We start from the raw sequence: 18,702 nt of genomic DNA, 5'->3' as shown, positions 1-18,702 counted from the left end.
ACGACGAAGCTATTTCCAATGCCCGTGTTTGAACTCGGAATAGCTCTCGTTTGCAAGCCAACGATTTCTGAGTTTTGTCTTCTCCAAGTCTCACTGCGGCACAGATACCAGAAAGATGTGTGGGAATCCCAGCCCCACCGTGGGATTTCAAGTGCAGCAGGGGTTGAGGGAAAGAGAAGGGACATGAGTGTAATTCACTGGGTTCCTGTGCTCTTGTTCTGACCATATTGGAAGCTCAGCCTGTGTCTTCCTTTGACTCTTGACAACTTCATTGTTGCAGTGGAGAGAAGTTGTGAGGTGAGGTTTCTGCCAGTACAGCTGACAGCACAGCCTGACCGTGCGCGCTCCATCAGTACTTCATGGTTTTCTTTTTGCAGATACGCACCATGGAGAAAGCAGAAGGAAGAAATCAAACAGTCATCGTGGAATTCATCCTCTTGGGATTTGGGAATGGCCCTGAGCTGCAGCCCCTTCTCTTTCTGCTGTTTCTGGTGACCTACATTGCAACTGTGGCTGGGAATGGCCTCATCATTGCACTGGTCGTGTGTGATCAGCAGCTTCACACCCCCATGTACTACTTACTAGGGAACTTGTCCTTCCTGGAGATCATTTACACCTCCACCTTCTTGCCCAGGCTGCTGGCCAGTCTCCTGACTAGGGACGCACCCATTCCTGTTAAGGCTTGTATTGTGCAATTGTGTTCCTTTGGTTGCTTGTCCACTGTAGAACCTGTGCTACTGGCGGTCATGTCTTACGACCGGTATTTAGCGATATGCCATCCCCTGCGTTACCCTGCTCTGATGAACGGCCGGGTGTGTGGCCAGCTAGTGGCAGGGTCCTGGATCATCAGCTTTGGGTTCACCATTATAGCAAACACTTTCTTGTGGGAAATGCCATTCTGTGGTTCCAAAGAAATTGACCATTTCTTTTGTGATTATGCACCCATCATAAAGCTGTCCTGTGAGGACACCCGCACTGTGGAACTGCTGACAACTGTTGTTGCTGCCATTGGGTCACTTGCACACTTGCTGCTGACTCTGACGTTCTACAGTTGTACCATCGCTGCCATCCTGAGAATCCCGTCCACCACCGGGAGGCAAAAGGCCTTTTCCACCTGTTCCTGTCACCTCTTTGTGCTGACCGTTTTCTATGTGTGCGTGATCAGTGTCTATGTGGTTCCAACAGCCAACGTGCCCAAGGCCCTACACAAAACATTCTCTGTCTTCTACATCGTCCTGACTCCCCTGATCAACCCTATCATCTACTGCCTCAGGAACAAGGAGGTCCAACAGTCCCTGCGGAAAGGGATTCGTAAAGTGGTTACTTTCAGAAACCAATTGTCATGAGTGAATGTCTGTAATGGGGTAAAACCAGGGAGGGGGGTTCTCTGTAGGGGTTCTCTGTTGCTGTTTCAATATTTTGGAATTTTCTTTTTCCAGATTTTTTTCAGTGTCTGCCTCTGGGGGAAAAGGACCATTTGCATCCTTAATAACAGCTTTACCCCCTTTTCTTTCTTTCTCTCTTTCTTGGGATTCTTCTGTCCCAGGCACAGGATTCTGCACTTCTCCTTGTTGAACCTCATCAGATTTCTATTGGCCCAATCCTTCCATTTATCCAGCTCACTCTGGATCCTATGTCTGCTCTCAAACTTATTTACCTCTCTCCTTGCTTGGTGTCATCCACAGACTTTCTGAGGGTGCAATCCCATCCCTCATCCAAGTCATTAATAAAGGTGTTGAACAACAGTGGCCCCAGAACCGAACCTTGGGACACTCTGCTTGAAACCAACCACCATCCAGATATTATGCCATTGAGCACTGTCTGTTGGGCCTGACCATCAGGCCAGCTTTCTATCTCTCTTATAGTCCATGGATCCAATTCATACCTGATCAACTTATGAGCAAGAATGTTGTGGGAGATTGTAACAGAAGCTTTGCTGAACTCAAGGTACATCACATCCACTGACTTCCTCATGTCCACAGAGCCATAGAAGATCGTCAGATTGGTCAGACAGAACTTGTCACTGGTGAATCCATGTTGACTACTTTCAATCACTTGTCCCTCATTCACGTGCTCCAAAATGGATTCCTTGAGGATCCCCTCTGCTATTTTCCCAGGTACTGAGGTAAGGCTGACCTGTCTAAAGGTCCCTGGATTTTCCTTCTTTCCATTTTTGCTTGAGACCTTACACTGAAAGCCTTGGTGAATAACTGAAATGGTCTCAGAAAACGCTAAAGGATCTATCCATGCTCTAGATAAGTGGCTTTTGGCAGAAATGGAAGGAGCCACTTATATTTAGCTTATAGAAGTAAACTGTAGGCAATAACTTATGAGCAGTCTAGACATTAAGACAATTGAAATACACAGATTAATTAATCATGGAAACAATTTCCAGTGGTTCATGGTGGATTCTCCATCATTGGCAAGTTTCAAAACAAGATTGGATTTGCTTCAAATTCTGCTCTAACTCAAAAGGAATTGTTTTGGGGGACATTCACTGGCCAATGCTCTACAGGTGATCCAGCTAGACGATTGAACTGGGCCTTTTTGGCATTGGGATCTGTGAATTTTCTCTAACGAAAGATGTGTTAGTTCTCTGAACAGTATCCTCATTTTCAGTTCCACTTGCTGGGTTACATTCAGGAATCAATTGAGACTCTGCAGGTGGGATTACTTTATAATCCCTTAATGTCCTTAGAATGTTTGAATCTTGGACAAGTTCACTCGGGACAATACAAACCATTGTCCTTGTCATTTCCTTTGGTTTATCTGAAAATCTCAGGGGTAAAGAATTATGGAAAACTTCTCAAAGAAGATGGTAGATGTGATATAGATATTAATGAATGTGCTGGAATGTTTAATTAGTGCTACTTTTTGGTGTTTTTAATTCGCTGATGAGTCATTCTGCACCTAAATTTCCATAAATGCTCAAAATACATTCATACCTTCCCAGGCTAAAATTACTGAGTGTTAAATGAAGGAATGGTGAGGAACAGGTCAGACTACATTGGGAGTCACTAGTTCTCCACCTATTGACCTCACACATGTCCTGGGCCTTGAACCATAGACAGGGCATTTCTTATCATGTACATTGGGAAATATGCCAAAGCTACCAAATTGCCATGACACGTTTTATCAATATGTGGACAGCCGCAAAGGGACCCGGATTCATACGTGTAAAAGTCCAGCTTAATATTCCCAGCCCCTTTAGCTAACCTGTTTGCAACAACTGGGGAACAGGGGATTTAAACTCACACAAGAATAGTTCAGTGGACTCCAAAGTTTCTTATTCCCCAGGGGAAGGATGGTTTGCAATTAGGCCCTCTGGGTATTAATTAACAGCAACATTAATTGTGTCATGGCCCCTGAAATACTGCTAGAAAATTGCAAGAAATTTTCAGAGCCATGGGCCAAGCTGTTCCCTGGTGTAACCTCCTCTTGTCAGTGTGGTGACACCAGGGCTTTGCCTGAGCCAGCGTGTGCAAAAAAATATGACGTCTGACTTTTGCTGTTTTCAGTTGCATGTTGATGTCCTCTGGCGCCTCTGGTCGTCCCACGCACAGTGATGCAGATTCAATTCTGCGCTGAAGAAGGATTTCCATGAAGCAAACCACTCACTGCACGCTAATGTTCTGTGGCAACAGCCTGATAAACAAGAGGAGAACAGGGCTGGCCAATGCCACTGAAGTTTATCCCTTTCGTTCGTTAAACCAGCCGAGCTTATTTGCCCTTTGCCTTCTATAAAAACCAAACACACAGGGGTATTTAAAGAGTGGGGTCCCAGTAAAAGGGAGGGCCAGAGCTGACAAGGTCTATTCAGTCAGAGTGGAAATGGCCCATTGTCAGTCGTGTGTATCAAAAGAGGAAAAACCAGGTCAGATCAGATAGGGGTAAGTGGCCCATTGTCAGAGTCTAAATGGGAGATATTAACACCCAGGGCAGAGACGCTGCTTTTGAAAGGGGCCGGCCACTCCCAGTCTCTGTTTCATCCTTGGTTGATGGAGTCAAATTTACGAATAAATTACAGCTCAGAAATTTCTCTCTCCATTTGATTTGTGAAATGACTTTGTTTTCGGACTGCTACTTTTAAATCTGCCACTGAGTGTCCAGGGAGATGGAAGTGTCTCCCACCGGCTTCTGTCCATTACCCTTCCTGATGTCTGAGCTGTGTCCATCTATTCTTTTACGGAGAGACTGTCCAGTCTGGCCAGTGTAAATGGCAGTGGGGCATTGCTGGCACACGATGGCAGATATTCTATTCGTCGCTGTGCAGGTGAGGGAGTCCCTGGTGGTGTGGTTGATGTTAGGTGCTGTGATGGTGTCACTGGGGTAGATCTGTGAGCAGAGCTGGCAGTGAGGTTTGTTGCAGGGATCGGTTCCAGGGTTAGAGTTACTGTGTTGTGATCTGTCGTTGCTGGGGACGTACTGTCTGGCCCAGTGCCTGGTCACTCCCTTGATGAATCACAAGGAGTGGGCATGGCGCTCAGAAAAGCAAACGAGATTGGCTTCCTCGCCAGTGCATCACAGCTGGGGCCAAGACTGCCGCACCCCCACCGGCCGGGTGGACCTGAGGTTGGAAGCAGCCACAGCACAGCCCCAGCTGCACAGCTGCTCGGTCCCCTCTCCCCACATCTGGGGCTGGTCCCTCCCCTCTGGTAGTTCAGGCTACAGGGGGGCCAGAGCCAGCGCCAGTGAGGTGAGGTGGGGGCGGACCCATCTCTGGGGAGGCAGCCGAGCCAAGGCCACCCCAGGTCCTCACCACAGCCCCTGCTCTGGGGAGAGAGGTTGAGCTCAGCTGCATGGTGCTCCGGGGGTAGCAAGCCCCATCTTCAGGAGGGGGAGGGACTGCAATGGAGGGTGGGGGGACCTGTCACAGCCACCGCAGCACCCCTGAGAGCTGAGACTGGCCAGAATGGCACATTCTCCTCACCAAGGAGTTCAGGCGAATTCACTGGTGGGGATCAGCCCTGCCCTCATGGCCCCCTGACTCCCCTGGAGCTGGAGGCAGGACCCCAGATCAGCTCTGGGCTGGGCACATGGCCCCCTGACACGGCCTTTGGCCAGGGTCAACCCACACGTCGTCACCTCACTTGCCACCAGAGCAGGGACTGCAGCTGGCCAACACGACCCCAACCACCCCCACTTTCTTGGATCACTCTGTGGCCGTGTCCAGCACCACGGATCAGCCCCAGCCCTCACGACCTCCCCGGCCTCCTAGCCCAGAGCTGGGGCAGAGGCCACCCCCACAACCCAGTGCTGCAGCTGGTTCCCCCCATCCCCCAGAGCTGGGGAGCTCCCCCAGCTAACATTGGGATGGGGCCCAGTTCTGCGGCCTGGCCCTGGACCCCATGTTGCCCCCTGTTCTGCACCAGAGCTGGGGTCTGGGCCAGGAAAGCCACCTCAGATCACCTCAGCCCCGGGCAGAGAACCATGGCCCAGTCCTAACCCCCAGGTGCCACCAACCCCAGTCCTGTGGCTGAGGCCTGACATCCCCAAAGGGGGGCTGAGGTTGTCCACCCACACTCCAGTTCAACCTGGGCCTGGGACCAGCATCACGGGCTGCTCCACCCCCACTCCGCCAAGGATCCAGACTCCCCACGACCTGTGTAAAGGCCCCTCCACTCCAAGAGCTAAAGTGGGCTGAAGAAGGCAGCCCCACCCAGAATTTCTCCCCAGGAACTGCAGCAGGGGTTCCCCCCACCCTGGGGAGATGCCAGGGCCAAGCAGCACCGCCCTGACTGCCCACGGACCAGCCTGCACCCCTTCCCCATTCTCAGCAATGCCCAGCCCCTCCTCCCTCTCCCTGGTGGGAACTGTGGACAGGGACTGCCCCCCCTCCACCTTCTCCCCCCCGCCTGCCAGGGACACCGAGGTCCCCACCTCTGAGGTGGTGTGTGCACTTGGCATTCCCAGTCCGGAGAGCAGAGCCGGCTGGAAGGCTGACATGGGAACATGGCATTGTCTGCTGTGTGTAAAACAGAACTGAGCGTGGTTCTTTTCACCCCTGTTGTTCACGTAGATCTGCTCAGCTCACACATCAGACAGATGGGCTGGGGCTGCGCTCCAGTGGCCTTCTGCTGACAGACCCAGGGAGCGTCCGCGCTACAGCTGCATTCTGTGGCTTTCCTGGCCCAGGCCCCAGCTCCAGTGCAGAAGAGGGGGCAACATGGGGTCCAGGGCCAGGCCGCAGCACTGGGCCCCATCCCAAAGTTAGCTGCGGGAGCACCCCAGCTCTGGGGGGTGGAGAACCAGCTGCAGCACGGGGTTGTGGGGGGAGGCTGGGAGTGGCCGGACCCTGCCAAAAGCAGCTTCACTGCCCTGGGTGTTAATATATCTCCCCATTAGACTCTGACAATGGGCCACTTGCCCCTGTCTGATCTGACCTATTAGTCTGTATCTTCGAGAACAGCACAAAGTCCTGTGGCACCTTTTGACTAACAGAGATTTTGGAGCAAAAGCTTTCATGGGCAAAGACCCGCTTCATGCATCTGATGCTGTAAACCAGGTTAGTCTATGAGTTGCCACAGGACTTCTTGTGCTTCTCGAATGTCAAACAAGGGTCCCCAGAGCAGCCTCGAGAGTGGGCGGATGCAGAGGCACTGACGTCCCTTGTGTGGCAGGACAAGCTGTACAAATGATGTTCCAGGGGACAGACCAGCCCCACACAGGTGTCTCCTGGGCAGGGACCAGCCACCTGGGGCAAGTCTGAGCACGCTGTTGTGTTATCCCCTCTCATTGTGCCACGCCTGGAGTGCCACAACCTAGCAGCAGCTCTTTCTGGAACCTGGTCTGGTCTTGCCCTAGCAGCGGGGTGGTGGAGCAAATTGCTTAGTGGGGGACAGTTGACATCATGGACCCATTGAAGGTGTCCAGACCAGAGCTCTACAAGGCTGTCTGAGCCTTGACAGACGTTTGGGATCTCTAAGAGAAACAAGGACAAGGAGGAAAGGAGAGGGAGAGAGATTTTTTTCACAACATCCTCCAGCAAAGAGTCCCACAGGTTGCCTTTGTGCCGTGTGAAGAAACACTTCCCTTGGATTGTTGTAAATCTGCTCCTTACGAATGTCATTTGGCCATCGGCTAGTTCTTGTGCCATTTCAAGAAGTAAATAACTCTTCTGGATTATGTTTCTCCATTGAGTAGAGGATTGTGATTTGCTGATGTAAGGAATGTGAGATCCCACAACTCCCACACTGAGTGTCGGCATAAATTGTGATTTTACAGCAATGTGTTTACAACAGACAAAATCTCATGGCTGACTTGCTACCTGTCAGGCTTTGCCTGAAAGGTCTCACACATGCACCCTTTGCATTCTCATGCAGATGATCTCTGGGAGACACATTCCTCCCAGCCTTCAGCAGCGTTGCCCTCCTGCTGCCACATTCCTTTTATATATATATATATATATACACACACAAACACACACACAGCGCGGGGGGGGCTCTGCCCTGGGGCGGGGCATGCAGTACACACACCCACATGAAGTCGCACACACACACACACTTATACACACACACACAGACCCCCCCCCCCGTGTTCCCAGCACGGCCATGGGGTTGGGGCCAGCAGGGGGCGGGGCTGAGTGGAGCCACACCCATGGCCCCTCTCCTGCCCCACGTGTCCGGCCCCAGCCTGGAGCCTGATGTGGTGCTTCCCCCCGGCTGCGCCGGCGGCTCGAGGAGTTACGGGGGAGGGGGGTGAAACCACATGGGAGCGGGGGAGGCAGTTTGGGGTGTAAGTTCCTGTGGGGGGGTGCGGTTTGGGCGTGAGCGCTGCCCCCGCCCCTAGGAAATCAGCCCTGCGCACACACACGTGAGCAGCTTTTGGAGCAAAACCCCCGTGGGGCTCGTCTCAGCTGGGAAACGGGTTCTGCCCACTGAGTTCGTTGCTGCCAGTCTCTCAGGTGCCACCGGACCACTCGCTGCCCCGTCTGAGTCCTTCCGCCCAGCTCGCAGGATGGAGCCGCAGGAGTCAGGAGAATCTGAGCCCAGATCCCCTCCCGGCCTTGAGAGCGGCAGCAGCTCCGCACACATCTCAGGTGCCAGCTCAGAGCTGCCTAGCGGATTTGAGCACCCGCTTCCATTTCCTGTTAATAACAGGTGCCCAAACCACCAAGGTCACTTGGACAATCTCTGCCTCAGTCACTCTCCCCGGACTCAGGCGCAGAGTGGAGCTTAAGGCCACCAGTTCCGTCCCCTTCCTGTATATGGTGGCAGGGGGGACATGGGCCTTCATTGCTCTACCCCGTCCAAGGCCAGGGCCCTAGCAGGGGTGGCCCTGGCTTCCTCTGGCTCAGTGGGAAGCTGGCCCTGTGGTCTGGGCAGTGGCTCTGGGAGTGAGAACTCCTGGGTTCTGTTTTCATCTGTGGCAGAGGAGTTGGGTGTAATGGTTAGAGCAGGTGGGAATGGGAGTCAGAGCTCCGGGGATCTCATCATGGCTCTGAGAATAGAGTCGGAGCATCAAGAACCTGCAGCCATGAGCCCTGGGGGTTGTCCCAGGCCCAACTCTGGGGTGTCTTCCTGGGACAAATCAGTCCTCCTTGTAGGCAAAACAGGTCAAATAATTTACCAGGAGAGAGAATCTCAGAATGATTTTAATTTAGAAAATACAGGTGAAGATGAGGATGACGATGATACAACTTCCTACGAACCGATTCTCTGAGTGACTTTTGTTTGTTGCAGCCTGAGGCAGTGTTGTTTTCCTCTGGGGAATACGGCAAGAAATTTGGCCTGAGGGACTTGGTCCCAGGAGACAGTGAATGTAATAAACACACCTGTTTCCTTCAGCACCTCCAGCACCAGCAGCAGCTGGGAGATGGAACTGCCCATCCTGAACAAGGTAGGGAAAAGGAGCCTTCAGCCCCCAGCCGTCCTCCCACTGCAACCCTCAGTGTTGTGCCCCACTCTGCAACGGGAGCCAAATCACCTCACTGGTTCCTTCATCTGAATTTTCTACATATGTGTGTGGAGAACCTGAGTGTCTGTCTGTCTGTCTGTCTGTCTGTCTGTCTGTCTGTCATTCAGAATTGAGCATTTGCATTCAGAATTTACCTAATGTAGCTATCTTGGGTGAGGCCAAGCGCTGGATTTCAGGGCGTGGGGGTCATAGGCACTAGGTGAAGTTCTGGTCCCCTCATTCCATAGTGCCCAGCAGAGTGACAGATGAGCCCCACACCTCCCCCTCCCCCCCATGCCTGACTCTTTTTGTGGTGGTGATGTTGGTGTTTTTTCTTCTCACAGCTCTCGTCTTTTCTCCACTCTGCTCCCCAGCCTTCCTCCTCTTCCTCATCACCGTTATTACCCACTGAATGTGAGTGTAACTGTTGTTTTGTAAGCTGAACGGTAACAGAGAGACGGCCATGTTAGTCTACATCCCATCAACACAAAAAAGCAGTCCAGGAGCACGAATAAATTATTTTGTTAGTCTTTAAAGCGCTACTGGACTGGTTTTTTGTTTTCTTTTGTAAGGTGTGTGCTGGTTATGAATCTGAGAGCAGTCAGCTGGGTGGGCTCCATCTGATCTCTTCTCATCAGAATATCCTCTCCTGAATACGACCACAGTACATGCTTCAAAGGTGAAGCCCAATAATTTAGAAGTGGTCTCTCATAGCTGAATTTATCTGAGCCCTTTCGTTACACAATGGGACTTTGTTAATTTATTGCATGGTCTCCTGTTTCTAAAGGGACTGTCTGGGTGACCTGAAGAGCACTGAAATTACCACTCAGCTTTCAATGACAAGAATCTCCCTGGACCTTATTCTCAGTGGTGAGTAAATCATAGAATGCCAGGGCTGGAAGAGACCTCAGGAAGTCATTGAATCCAGCCCCCTGCCTAAAGCAGGATCACCCCCAACTAAATCATCCCAGCCAGGACTTTGTCAACCTGGGATTTAACAACTTGTAGGGATGGAGGTTCCACCACCTCTCTTGGTAACTTATTCTAGTGTTTCACGCCCCCCCGCCCCCCGTGAAATAGTTTTCCTAATATCCAACCTAGACTTCCCCCACTGTAACTTAAGACCCTCGTTCCTTGTTCTGCCGCCCGTCACTTCTGAGAAAAACCTCTCTCCATTCTCTTTAGAGCCCCCCTTCAGGAAGTTGAAGGCTGCTATCAAATCCCCAGTTCGCTCTTCTCTTCTGTAAACTAAATAATCCCAAATAATGAAGTAATTCCATTTCTTTAGAGCCTGTCCAGATGTCAACCAAGAAATAGACGTAAACCAAAATCCATTCTGGAAAAAGAAATTCATCAATATGGATGTTTTCCATGAGTAATTATGGATGTTGATGGCCGTTTTGTGTTGCACATTTGAGTTCCTACGGGCTCTTCTGAACTATAATTTGGGTTTTTGCTCCTTCAACGTTTCATATTGATTCAGGGTGAAAACACACACTGGCATTTCCCATGGAATGGAAATTCCATTTCCCAGCCAGCTCTGCACTTAGTGCGCAGGAAAGTCCTTTGTATTGTCAGTGGAGGTTCCCCAAAGAAGCTCTTAAGAGAGACACAAGAATTCTCACCGCTTCTGTATGTTTAGAAAATATCACTCACAGCTGTTTGAAAAGGTTCTGTGATGTGCACTGGGCGTAGCTCAGCCCCACCCTTTCCTTTGCTCCTGTGATTTCATGTTCTCTCTTTGTTCTCTTGGAGAGCGTGTGTCATTGACAGTCAGAAGAACACAGTCTCCAGTTCTGGGCGTTCCCACTCAGTGTGTCTCTTCTGTCACTCTGGTTCCCACTTACGAGCTCACTGTCATTTGCTGCAGTCCTGTGAGAGCCCCATAGTGAGGCAGTTCAGGCAGGCAAAATCTTTTATTGTGTCTCATTTTTAATTCACCTCTGTCACTTCACGGTCACACCTGCAATTATGAAGTTTCTTGTCAACAAATGAGCCTGAAGTAAAACATCTGCAGGAAATGTCTCCTGTGTCACAGGATCTTTCTTGCATATTTCCTTGTTAACATCACAGAACAAACCCCACGACTGATGTAACTTGTTGACCCATAGAACTCCAGAACTGGAAGGGGCCTTGAGAGGTCCTTGTGTCTTGTCCCCTGCACTGGACAGAACATCCCTGGTACATGTCTGTCTAACCTGCTCTGAAACATCTCCAGAGATGGAGATTCCACAGCCCCTTCAGGTAACTTATTCCAGCGTTTAACCATCTGGAAAGTGGAGAAGTTTTTTCCTAATGTCCAGCCTAAACCTCCCTTGGTGCAGCTTAAGCCCATTACTTCTTGTCCTCAGTTCAGCTCCTTTTACACCCCTGGCATTGTTTCGATTTACACCATGTAAGGAGCTGGCCCTGGGTCTCGTCTCTTATGTCGACACCAACCAATGTATTGCAGAATTGGATGTGAGGGAGGCAGGAATGATTTGGGTCGTTCACTAACACTGAAGGAAGAATAACGCTGTGCAGGGCAAAAAGGCAAAAGTCCCCCACTGTTTTCAGATTCCAGGGGGCTTCTCCATCGGAAAACGGTTTCCAGCGTGTTTTGGCTCCGGAGTGTCCGTTTGCTGGTGTGAGGTGTCACTGCAGGGGAATCCGGGCACTGGTGTGATTATTCGCATCATTAACATACGAGTGAGAGGAGAATGTGCCCTTGTTTGAGAAATCGTATTTGGGAACTCGGCTGCGGTGACACTTTCACCCCCAGACTCTGCACTGACCCCCACACTGCACCCTCCATCTGGCACCCTCCATCCCCTGCCCTGAGCTGCCCCAAACCTCCCGGACCCTGCACATACTCCATCACACCCCGGCAATGACAACCCACCCAAACACCTGCCCTAACCCCACCCAACCCTCTGTCCTGAGCCCCCTCCCCTCATTCCATCCCCCCCACCTTTGCCCTGAGGCCCCCCCACAGCAAACTCTGCTGTGACATCTGCATCTCCAGCTCCTGCCCTTACCCCTGACCCTCCCACCTCCCAAACCCTCTGCCCTGTCCCATCCCTGCTGTCATAGGCCCTTCCCTGTCAATTATCATCTCCCTGATGTACAACCACCCAGCACCTCCCAGCCCCTGCCCTGTGTCCCCCCAGCTCCTCTGACTTCTGCACCCCCATCTCCTGCTCTTCACCACCACGCACAACGAGGCCTCCTCCACAGCCCCCTGCCGTCACTGCAGCACCCTCTGCCGCCTGCGCTGGGTTCCCAACCCTCCCAGCTCCCCCTCCTCCTCCACCACCCACCTCTTCCCCTCCCACCTCCTGCTCCCCAAGGCTCCCTCCCCCACAGCCTTGTTTAGGGCTTGTTTAGTTTGGGAAAGAGAAGATTGAAGGGTGACATGGTAGCAGTTTTCAGGTATCTTAAAGGGTGTCATAAGGCAGAGGACGGGAATTTGTTCTTCCTTCCCTCTGAGACTAGAACAAGAGGCAATGGACTGAAATTGCAGCAGGGGAGGTTCAGGTTGGACATGAGGAAAAAGTTCCTAACTGTCAGGGTGATCAACTCTGGAACGAATTGCCAAGGGAGGTGGTAGAATCTCCATCACTGGAGATATTTAAGAAGAGGTTAGACAGATGGCTTTCAGGGATGGTCTAGAAAGTGCTTGGTCCTGCCATGAGGGCAGGGGGCTGGACTCGATGGCCTCTCGAGGTCCCTTCCAGTCCTACTCTTCTATGATTCTATGATTCAGTCACCTGCCTCCACCTCCACTGACATATCTTACACAGCCCGTGGGTTGGGGGTGGCCATACAAAAGTACCTCAAACACATAGTCGTTACCTTCAACCCTGGGCTGCACCAGGGTGATCTACAGCAACGGGCTAAGCCTACCGCACCATTCCTTCTCACCACGCCTTTCAGACCAGCGAGACAGCAGAGACGCAGAGCAGGAAATGCACTTTCCCACTGGAAGTGACACAACTTACACAGTGCCACATTCACTGAGGGAATTAGACCCCCGTCAGGTCCAGCTCCATCCCATTCACACAGAACGGCCCCATCGAGAGCTGTTGGAAATGCAACAAACACAACATGGACTGGAAACACAGAGACAGAGACAAGTGTCTCTTCCATCAGACAGAAGAGAACAATGAACAGCTTGTTCGAACGACAATGAGGAGGCCAGAGAAACCTGACTTCAAAGAGCCAGAACCAGACAGTCAACCCCTTGAGCACACAAACCAAATGTCCCTGACTCTGCTTAAAGCCCTGAGCAAGTCCGGGTCAGTCGCTGTTATTTACAGAGAAATTTCAGCAGGTTTTAGTTAGAAGGGTCCCAACAGGAAGGAAACCAGGACAAATGTTTTATTTGCAGTCACATTTCTGATGTGCATCAGACCTGGTCTCTTTGTCCCCCTACAGATGACCTCTTCCAAGAGCGACGCTGGAGGGAACCAGACCATCTCCGATGTGTTCATCCTGGTGGGGTTCTCGTACCTTAAGGAGCTGCAGATCCTTTTGTTTGTGGTACTTTTGTTCATCTACCTGCTCACCCTGACGGGGAACCTGCTCGTTATCCTGCTGATAAAGCTGAACCCCTCCCTCCACACCCCCATGTATTTCTTCCTGGTGAACCTGTCTGCCTCGGAAATCTGCTTCACCAGCAGTGTGGTCCCTCAGCTGCTGGCTCACCTTCTGGTGGAGGAAAAGACCATCTCCATTGCAGCTTGTGCAGCGGGGTTGTACGTTTTCGCGATCATGGGCCTCACACAATGCTGCCTCCTCACAGCCATGGCCTACGACCGCTACGTGGCCATATGTCATCCCCTGCACTACACAACCACCATGAGTGGCCGGGCATGTGCTCTGCTCGTGGGGGCTGCATGGGCTGCTGGCATCTCGGTGGAAGTTCCTCTGATTATGTGGATCTTCAGCCTGCCCTTCTGTGGCTCCAACCGCATCCCCCACTTCTTCTGCAACTTCTCACCATTGCTGAATATGGCATGTGCCGACACGTCGCAGATTAAGGCTGTAGGTCCCATGCTGACAGTTATGTTCACCCTGTGCCCTTTCCTGTTGATACTCCTGTCCTACGTCCGCATTATCTCCACCATCCTCAAGCTGCCATCAGCGGAGGGAAGGCGTAAAGCCTTCTCCACCTGCTCCTCCCACCTCACCGTGGTGACTGTGTCCTATGTTATGGCCATTATCACCTACCTGGTACCCAAGTCTGGCTCCACTACAAAGAATGACCTCTTGATTTCCCTATTGAACACGATCGTCTCTCCACTGTTGAACCCCATAATTTACACTCTGAGGAACAAAGAGGTGAAAGGAGCCTTGAGAAAAACTGTACAGAAGAGCATCTTTTCTCACCACTGGAGAAATTAGAGACTGAGCAGTCAAATTAGTCAAAATTGGAGCAGGCGGGAGGCGCAAGTGAAGGGAAATTCATAAACAATTCATTGAATTTCTCACAAAGACTCTGAATTTTTTTGTTCCTTTGAAAGACTTTGTGCTGTCTGGAAAATGGGAAGTGAAACTGTTTTTGCCAAATTACCCCAAAATTTTAAATGTCTAAGTCTTTTTGAAATACTAAGGGCAGAACGGTTTCCCCTGATTTATAATTCATTGAGAAAAAAAATAACAAAGAACTCCGTTTAGTGAAAGTCTGGTCCTGATTCTCAAACTTGAAAACTGGAAATGTCAAAAGAAAATAGAGCATTCAAGGAGAGATATTTCATTCACCTCTGTGAACTGTGTCCTTCCCAGGTCAGACTATGAGAAGGAGTTTTCCTTACTACCCTCTTGCTCCTGACAATACCATGTGGGATGCTGACAGGTAGAGGTGTGAGGGTGTCCTGATACTGAGGTCAGAAGGAGGCAAGAAGGGGTAGTTGTACCGCCAGGCCTACCAGATGTATATTAGAAGCAAGAGGAAGACCAAGCACAGGGTAGGCCCATTGTACAGTGAGGAGGGAGGAACAATGTCAAGAAATTTGGAAATGGCAGAGCTGCTGAATGACTTCATTGTTTTGGTCTTCACCAAGAAGTCCGATGGAGAAATGGCTGACATGGTGAAAGCTCATCGGGAGGGGGCAGGTTTAGAAGATTAAATTAAAAAAAAAAAGTTAAAAATGACCTAGAAATGTTCAATGTCTGCAAGTCACGAGGACCTGATGAAATGCCTCCTAGAATACTGGCGGAGCTGAAAGGGGAGGTATCTGAGCCTTTAGCTATCACCTTTGAAAGTCGTGGAAGTTGGGAGAGATTCCAGGAGACTGGAGTAGGGCAAATAAAGTGCCCATCTCTACAAAGGGAAATAAGAACAACCCAGGAAGTTACAGACCAGTCAGTTTAACTTCTGTGCCAGGAAAGATAATGGAGCAAGTCATTAAGGAATTCATCTGGAAACATCTAGAAGAAAATAAGGGGCTAGGTAACAGCCAGCATGGATTTGTAGAGAAGAAATCATGGCCAACCAATCGGACAGCTTTCTGTGACAGGAACAAGGCTTGTGGACAAGGGAGATGGGGTGGATGTGATGTACCTAGATTCTAGTAAGGCATTTGATACACTCTGGCATGTCTTCTTCTCAATATACTCGGCAAATACGACTTAGATGGGGCTGCTGTAAGGTGGGTGCATAACTGGCTGTACAGCCGTTCTCAGAGAGTCGCTGGAGGGTGCAAGAGGACATTGTAACGGTCGAGAGTGCAGTCCGACCGCTCTGGGAGTCCTCAGGAGAATCTAAACAGCCCAGTCTGTGCGGGGTGAAAAGCTGCACAGTAACTGCCATGGGAACTGCTGCAGAACAAGACTTCAAGGCTACGCTGGCAGCAGGCCACAAGAGAGAGTGATAAGAAATGCATGGGCAATTTTAGGCAATCTTATGTTAATGAGTTCAGCTTGATCAGCTAGTGTTAGGAGGCCTGTTACAGAGCCTCTCCCCGAGCGAAGCTCCAACGCGTCGGGTTTTCCCCCACTGGTGACTGTGGCGTCTCCGGGGCTCCCGTCGCGGGTGTCACGCGCTTTCAATAAACCAAATATAGCCCTCGCCTTCTGGGTGCAGCCTCGTTTCTGGGGAGCCCGAGCCTGGTTGGCTACAGTCACTATTGATGGTTCACAGTCCTGCTGGAAGGGCAGAACAAGGGGGGCTCTGCAGGGGTCTGTTTGGGACAGGCTCTGCTCAGTATCTTCGGCGATGTGGATCTGGGCATGGCGAGTGCGCTGCTTACGTCTGTCGGTGATACCAAGCTGGGAGGGAGAACAGGGTCGTAACTCAGAATGATCTGGGCACACTGGAGAAACGGCCTGAGGTCAATGGGGTGAAGCTGAATAAGGCCAAGTGCAAAGTGCTCCCCTGAGGAAGGCCCAATCCGTGTCACACCCAGCCGGGGAAGTGGCTGTCGAGGGAGGAGTCCTGCAGAAAGGGATCTGGGCTCAGAGCGGAGCACAAGCTCCAGAGGAGTCAACAGGGTGAGACTGTTGCCAGAAGCGCCAACCTGCTTGTGGGCGGCACTGCCGGGTGTTGGGAGCCAGCCGGGAGCAGCAATTCCTTCCCCCCGCTCTGCGCTGAGCAGCCTCCGTGGGGCTCGTGCCCAGGGGTGGCCCCACATTTGCAGAAGGCTGTGGAGAAGGGGGAGCAGGTGCGGAGAAGAGCCCAAGGCTGGTGGAAGGTGCAGAGAACATGAGCTGTGGGGGAGCCGGCCAGACCTGGGCTCCTTTCGCTCAGAAAAGAGAAAGCTCCCAGGGGCCAGGGGAGCGGGTCTCAAGCAGAGAGCTGCAAGGAAGAGGGGTAATTGTGGTGCCCCCCAGCCAGCCCCCAGCCCCTCCCACTCCCCACTTCTCCCCCTCTACCCACCCAGCCCATCCTGTAGCAGGGAGTCCCACAGGCTCTGGGTGTCCTGACCACAGATATGGGAGCTGATCCTGGCCTAGGTCTGAGGTGGGGCTGATCCTACTCTGGGGCTGAGGTGGGGGCTGATCCTGCCCTGGGGCTGAGGTGGGGGCTGATCCTGCCTTGGGGCTGAGGTGGGGGCTGATCCTGCCCTGGGGCTGAGGGAGGAGCTGATCCTGCCCTGGGGCTGAGTCGGGGGCTGTGGGGCAGAGGGCGCCGTGGGGCAGGGCTGTTGGAACTCAGCCGGCCCTGGAGCACGTTCCTGTCCCCACAGAGGCTCTGCACCCCAGGTCCGACATCGCAGCCAGGGTGTTCTGCCGCCGGGGCCCTGAAGTCGGTGGCACCAGAGCAGTCCCCGCCCGCCGTGGGGAGAAGGACCACGCCAGCCCAGCCAGGCAGGCGCACCTCTGTGCCGGGACTGGAGCTGTGCCCTGGCTGTGGAACCCATTTCTGTCACCGGTGTGTAGAGCGGCACCGACCCTGGGGCTGGGGGGCCAAGTGAGGGGTCTGATGAAAGCTGGAGATGCGCTGAAGCTGTGTGTGACTTGTGTGTCGGTGCCGTGGTCGTGTGAGGAGTTACACACATTGGCTCTGTAGCTGTGTTAGAAATGTCTGAGTGCTGAGAGTCACACTAGGGGGTGTGCGCGCGCACACACACACACACACACACACAGAACCAGGCTGCTGGGCTAGACACCAGGCTCAGGTGTCGAATACACATCTCAGGGAAGTGGGACTTGTCGTCCACACCAGCCCAAGGGGTCAGGTGGCCTGCGCTGAGCAATGGGGTTGAAATCGGACGCCCAGACGTCCATCCCAGCTGCCATGTGACTGGACTGGGCCGTGCTGGGGAAACCAGCCACCGAGGGCAGTTTCCCACAGCGGCTCACCGGGGTCGGGTGACTCTGAGCCGCCAGTGCCTGTGGGAAGGAGAAAGGACGTTTCTCTCCCCGTGGAAAGCCGTCAGATGCCCTGGCGGTGACCACCTCGCTCCCAGTTTGGGTTCCGGTTCCAGTACTCCAGCGCCCAGTTCTCCAGTCTGCAGGAACTAAGCCAGTGTCCCCTGGGCTCCCGCCCCGTGGGGGGTGTTCAGAGACTTTCAAGACATCAGCACAGGACGTGGCTGGCTGCATCAGTGGCCGTGGGGGACGTCTGGAATGTGCCACCTCCACCCACTCTCTGCTCGGGTCTGTCTGTCGGTGTTAACACACCTGTACACGTGGATGCTGAAGGCCAGGCCCAGCGTGCTGGTTGGTGAGAGCCAAGCCTGGATTGACCTGGGGCTGCGGCTGGACCCTTTGGGGCCGGAAGAAGCCGGGTGCAGCTGGTGACCCAGGTTTCAGTGACCTCTCCCCCGAGCAGGGGCTGTCGGTCGGGGGGTGGAGCAGCTGGAGAATCTGGGGGTTTGCCTGTGGGGCTTGTGGCTGCCGGAGGGGCTGGCAGAGGTACTTTTGTGGAACCAGCCGGCTGCTCCGCTCTCCCTCCGCACCTCCCTCCTGTGTAACTAACTCACTTCCCGCGGGTCTCGGCCTCCACCCAGACCTGTCCTACCCGACACCCCCTGGGCCATTCGCTCTCCCTCACCCCAGCCAGGCTCCCCCACTGCCCCAGCCCCTCCCAGGGTCCAGTTCAGCCCTGGGGAAGTGGGTCCCCCTGCACCTCTGGAACGGGTGGAGCTGCCTTGGCCTGCGCCAGGCCTGGATTGGGCCCTCACAGCACAGGGTACGGCCATGCGCCAACATCAGGCCAGACCCAGAAGGGTTATACCTGCCTCAGCCACCTGGGAAGCCTCAGCTCCAGCCTAAGCCGCGGGGACAGGCTCAGCTCCTGCCTCAGCCGCCGGAGGCCAGGAGACCGTGGATGGGAGGGACCAGCTGACACCTCTGTCCCTCGGGCTCCTCGCAGGGGCTGCT

The 18,702-nt window shown here is 52.8% G+C and overlaps 1 protein-coding gene across 1 annotated transcript; it reads left to right on the top strand.

Moving 5' to 3' along the window:
• The first annotated feature begins 386 nt into the window (after nt 1-386).
• Nucleotides 387-3,552, top strand: LOC142004968 (olfactory receptor 6B1-like). Its single transcript, XM_074982642.1, has 2 exons — nt 387-2,125; nt 3,519-3,552. Exon 1 carries the CDS (start codon nt 387-389, stop codon nt 1,344-1,346), a length of 960 nt encoding a protein of 319 aa, XP_074838743.1. The 3' UTR covers nt 1,347-2,125; nt 3,519-3,552.
• The last annotated feature ends 15,150 nt before the right edge of the window (nt 3,553-18,702 follow it).

The sequence above is a fragment of the Carettochelys insculpta genome, chromosome 32, assembly GCF_033958435.1.
Source record: "Carettochelys insculpta isolate YL-2023 chromosome 32, ASM3395843v1, whole genome shotgun sequence".
NCBI lineage: Eukaryota > Metazoa > Chordata > Testudines > Carettochelyidae > Carettochelys > Carettochelys insculpta.
This window is presented reverse-complemented; position numbering and strand designations above follow the sequence as displayed.

Coding starts and splice junctions, on each gene's coding strand:
- LOC142004968 (XM_074982642.1), top strand. CDS start 387: ATGGAGAAAGCAGAAGGAAGAAATCAAACAGTCATCGTGGAATTCATC.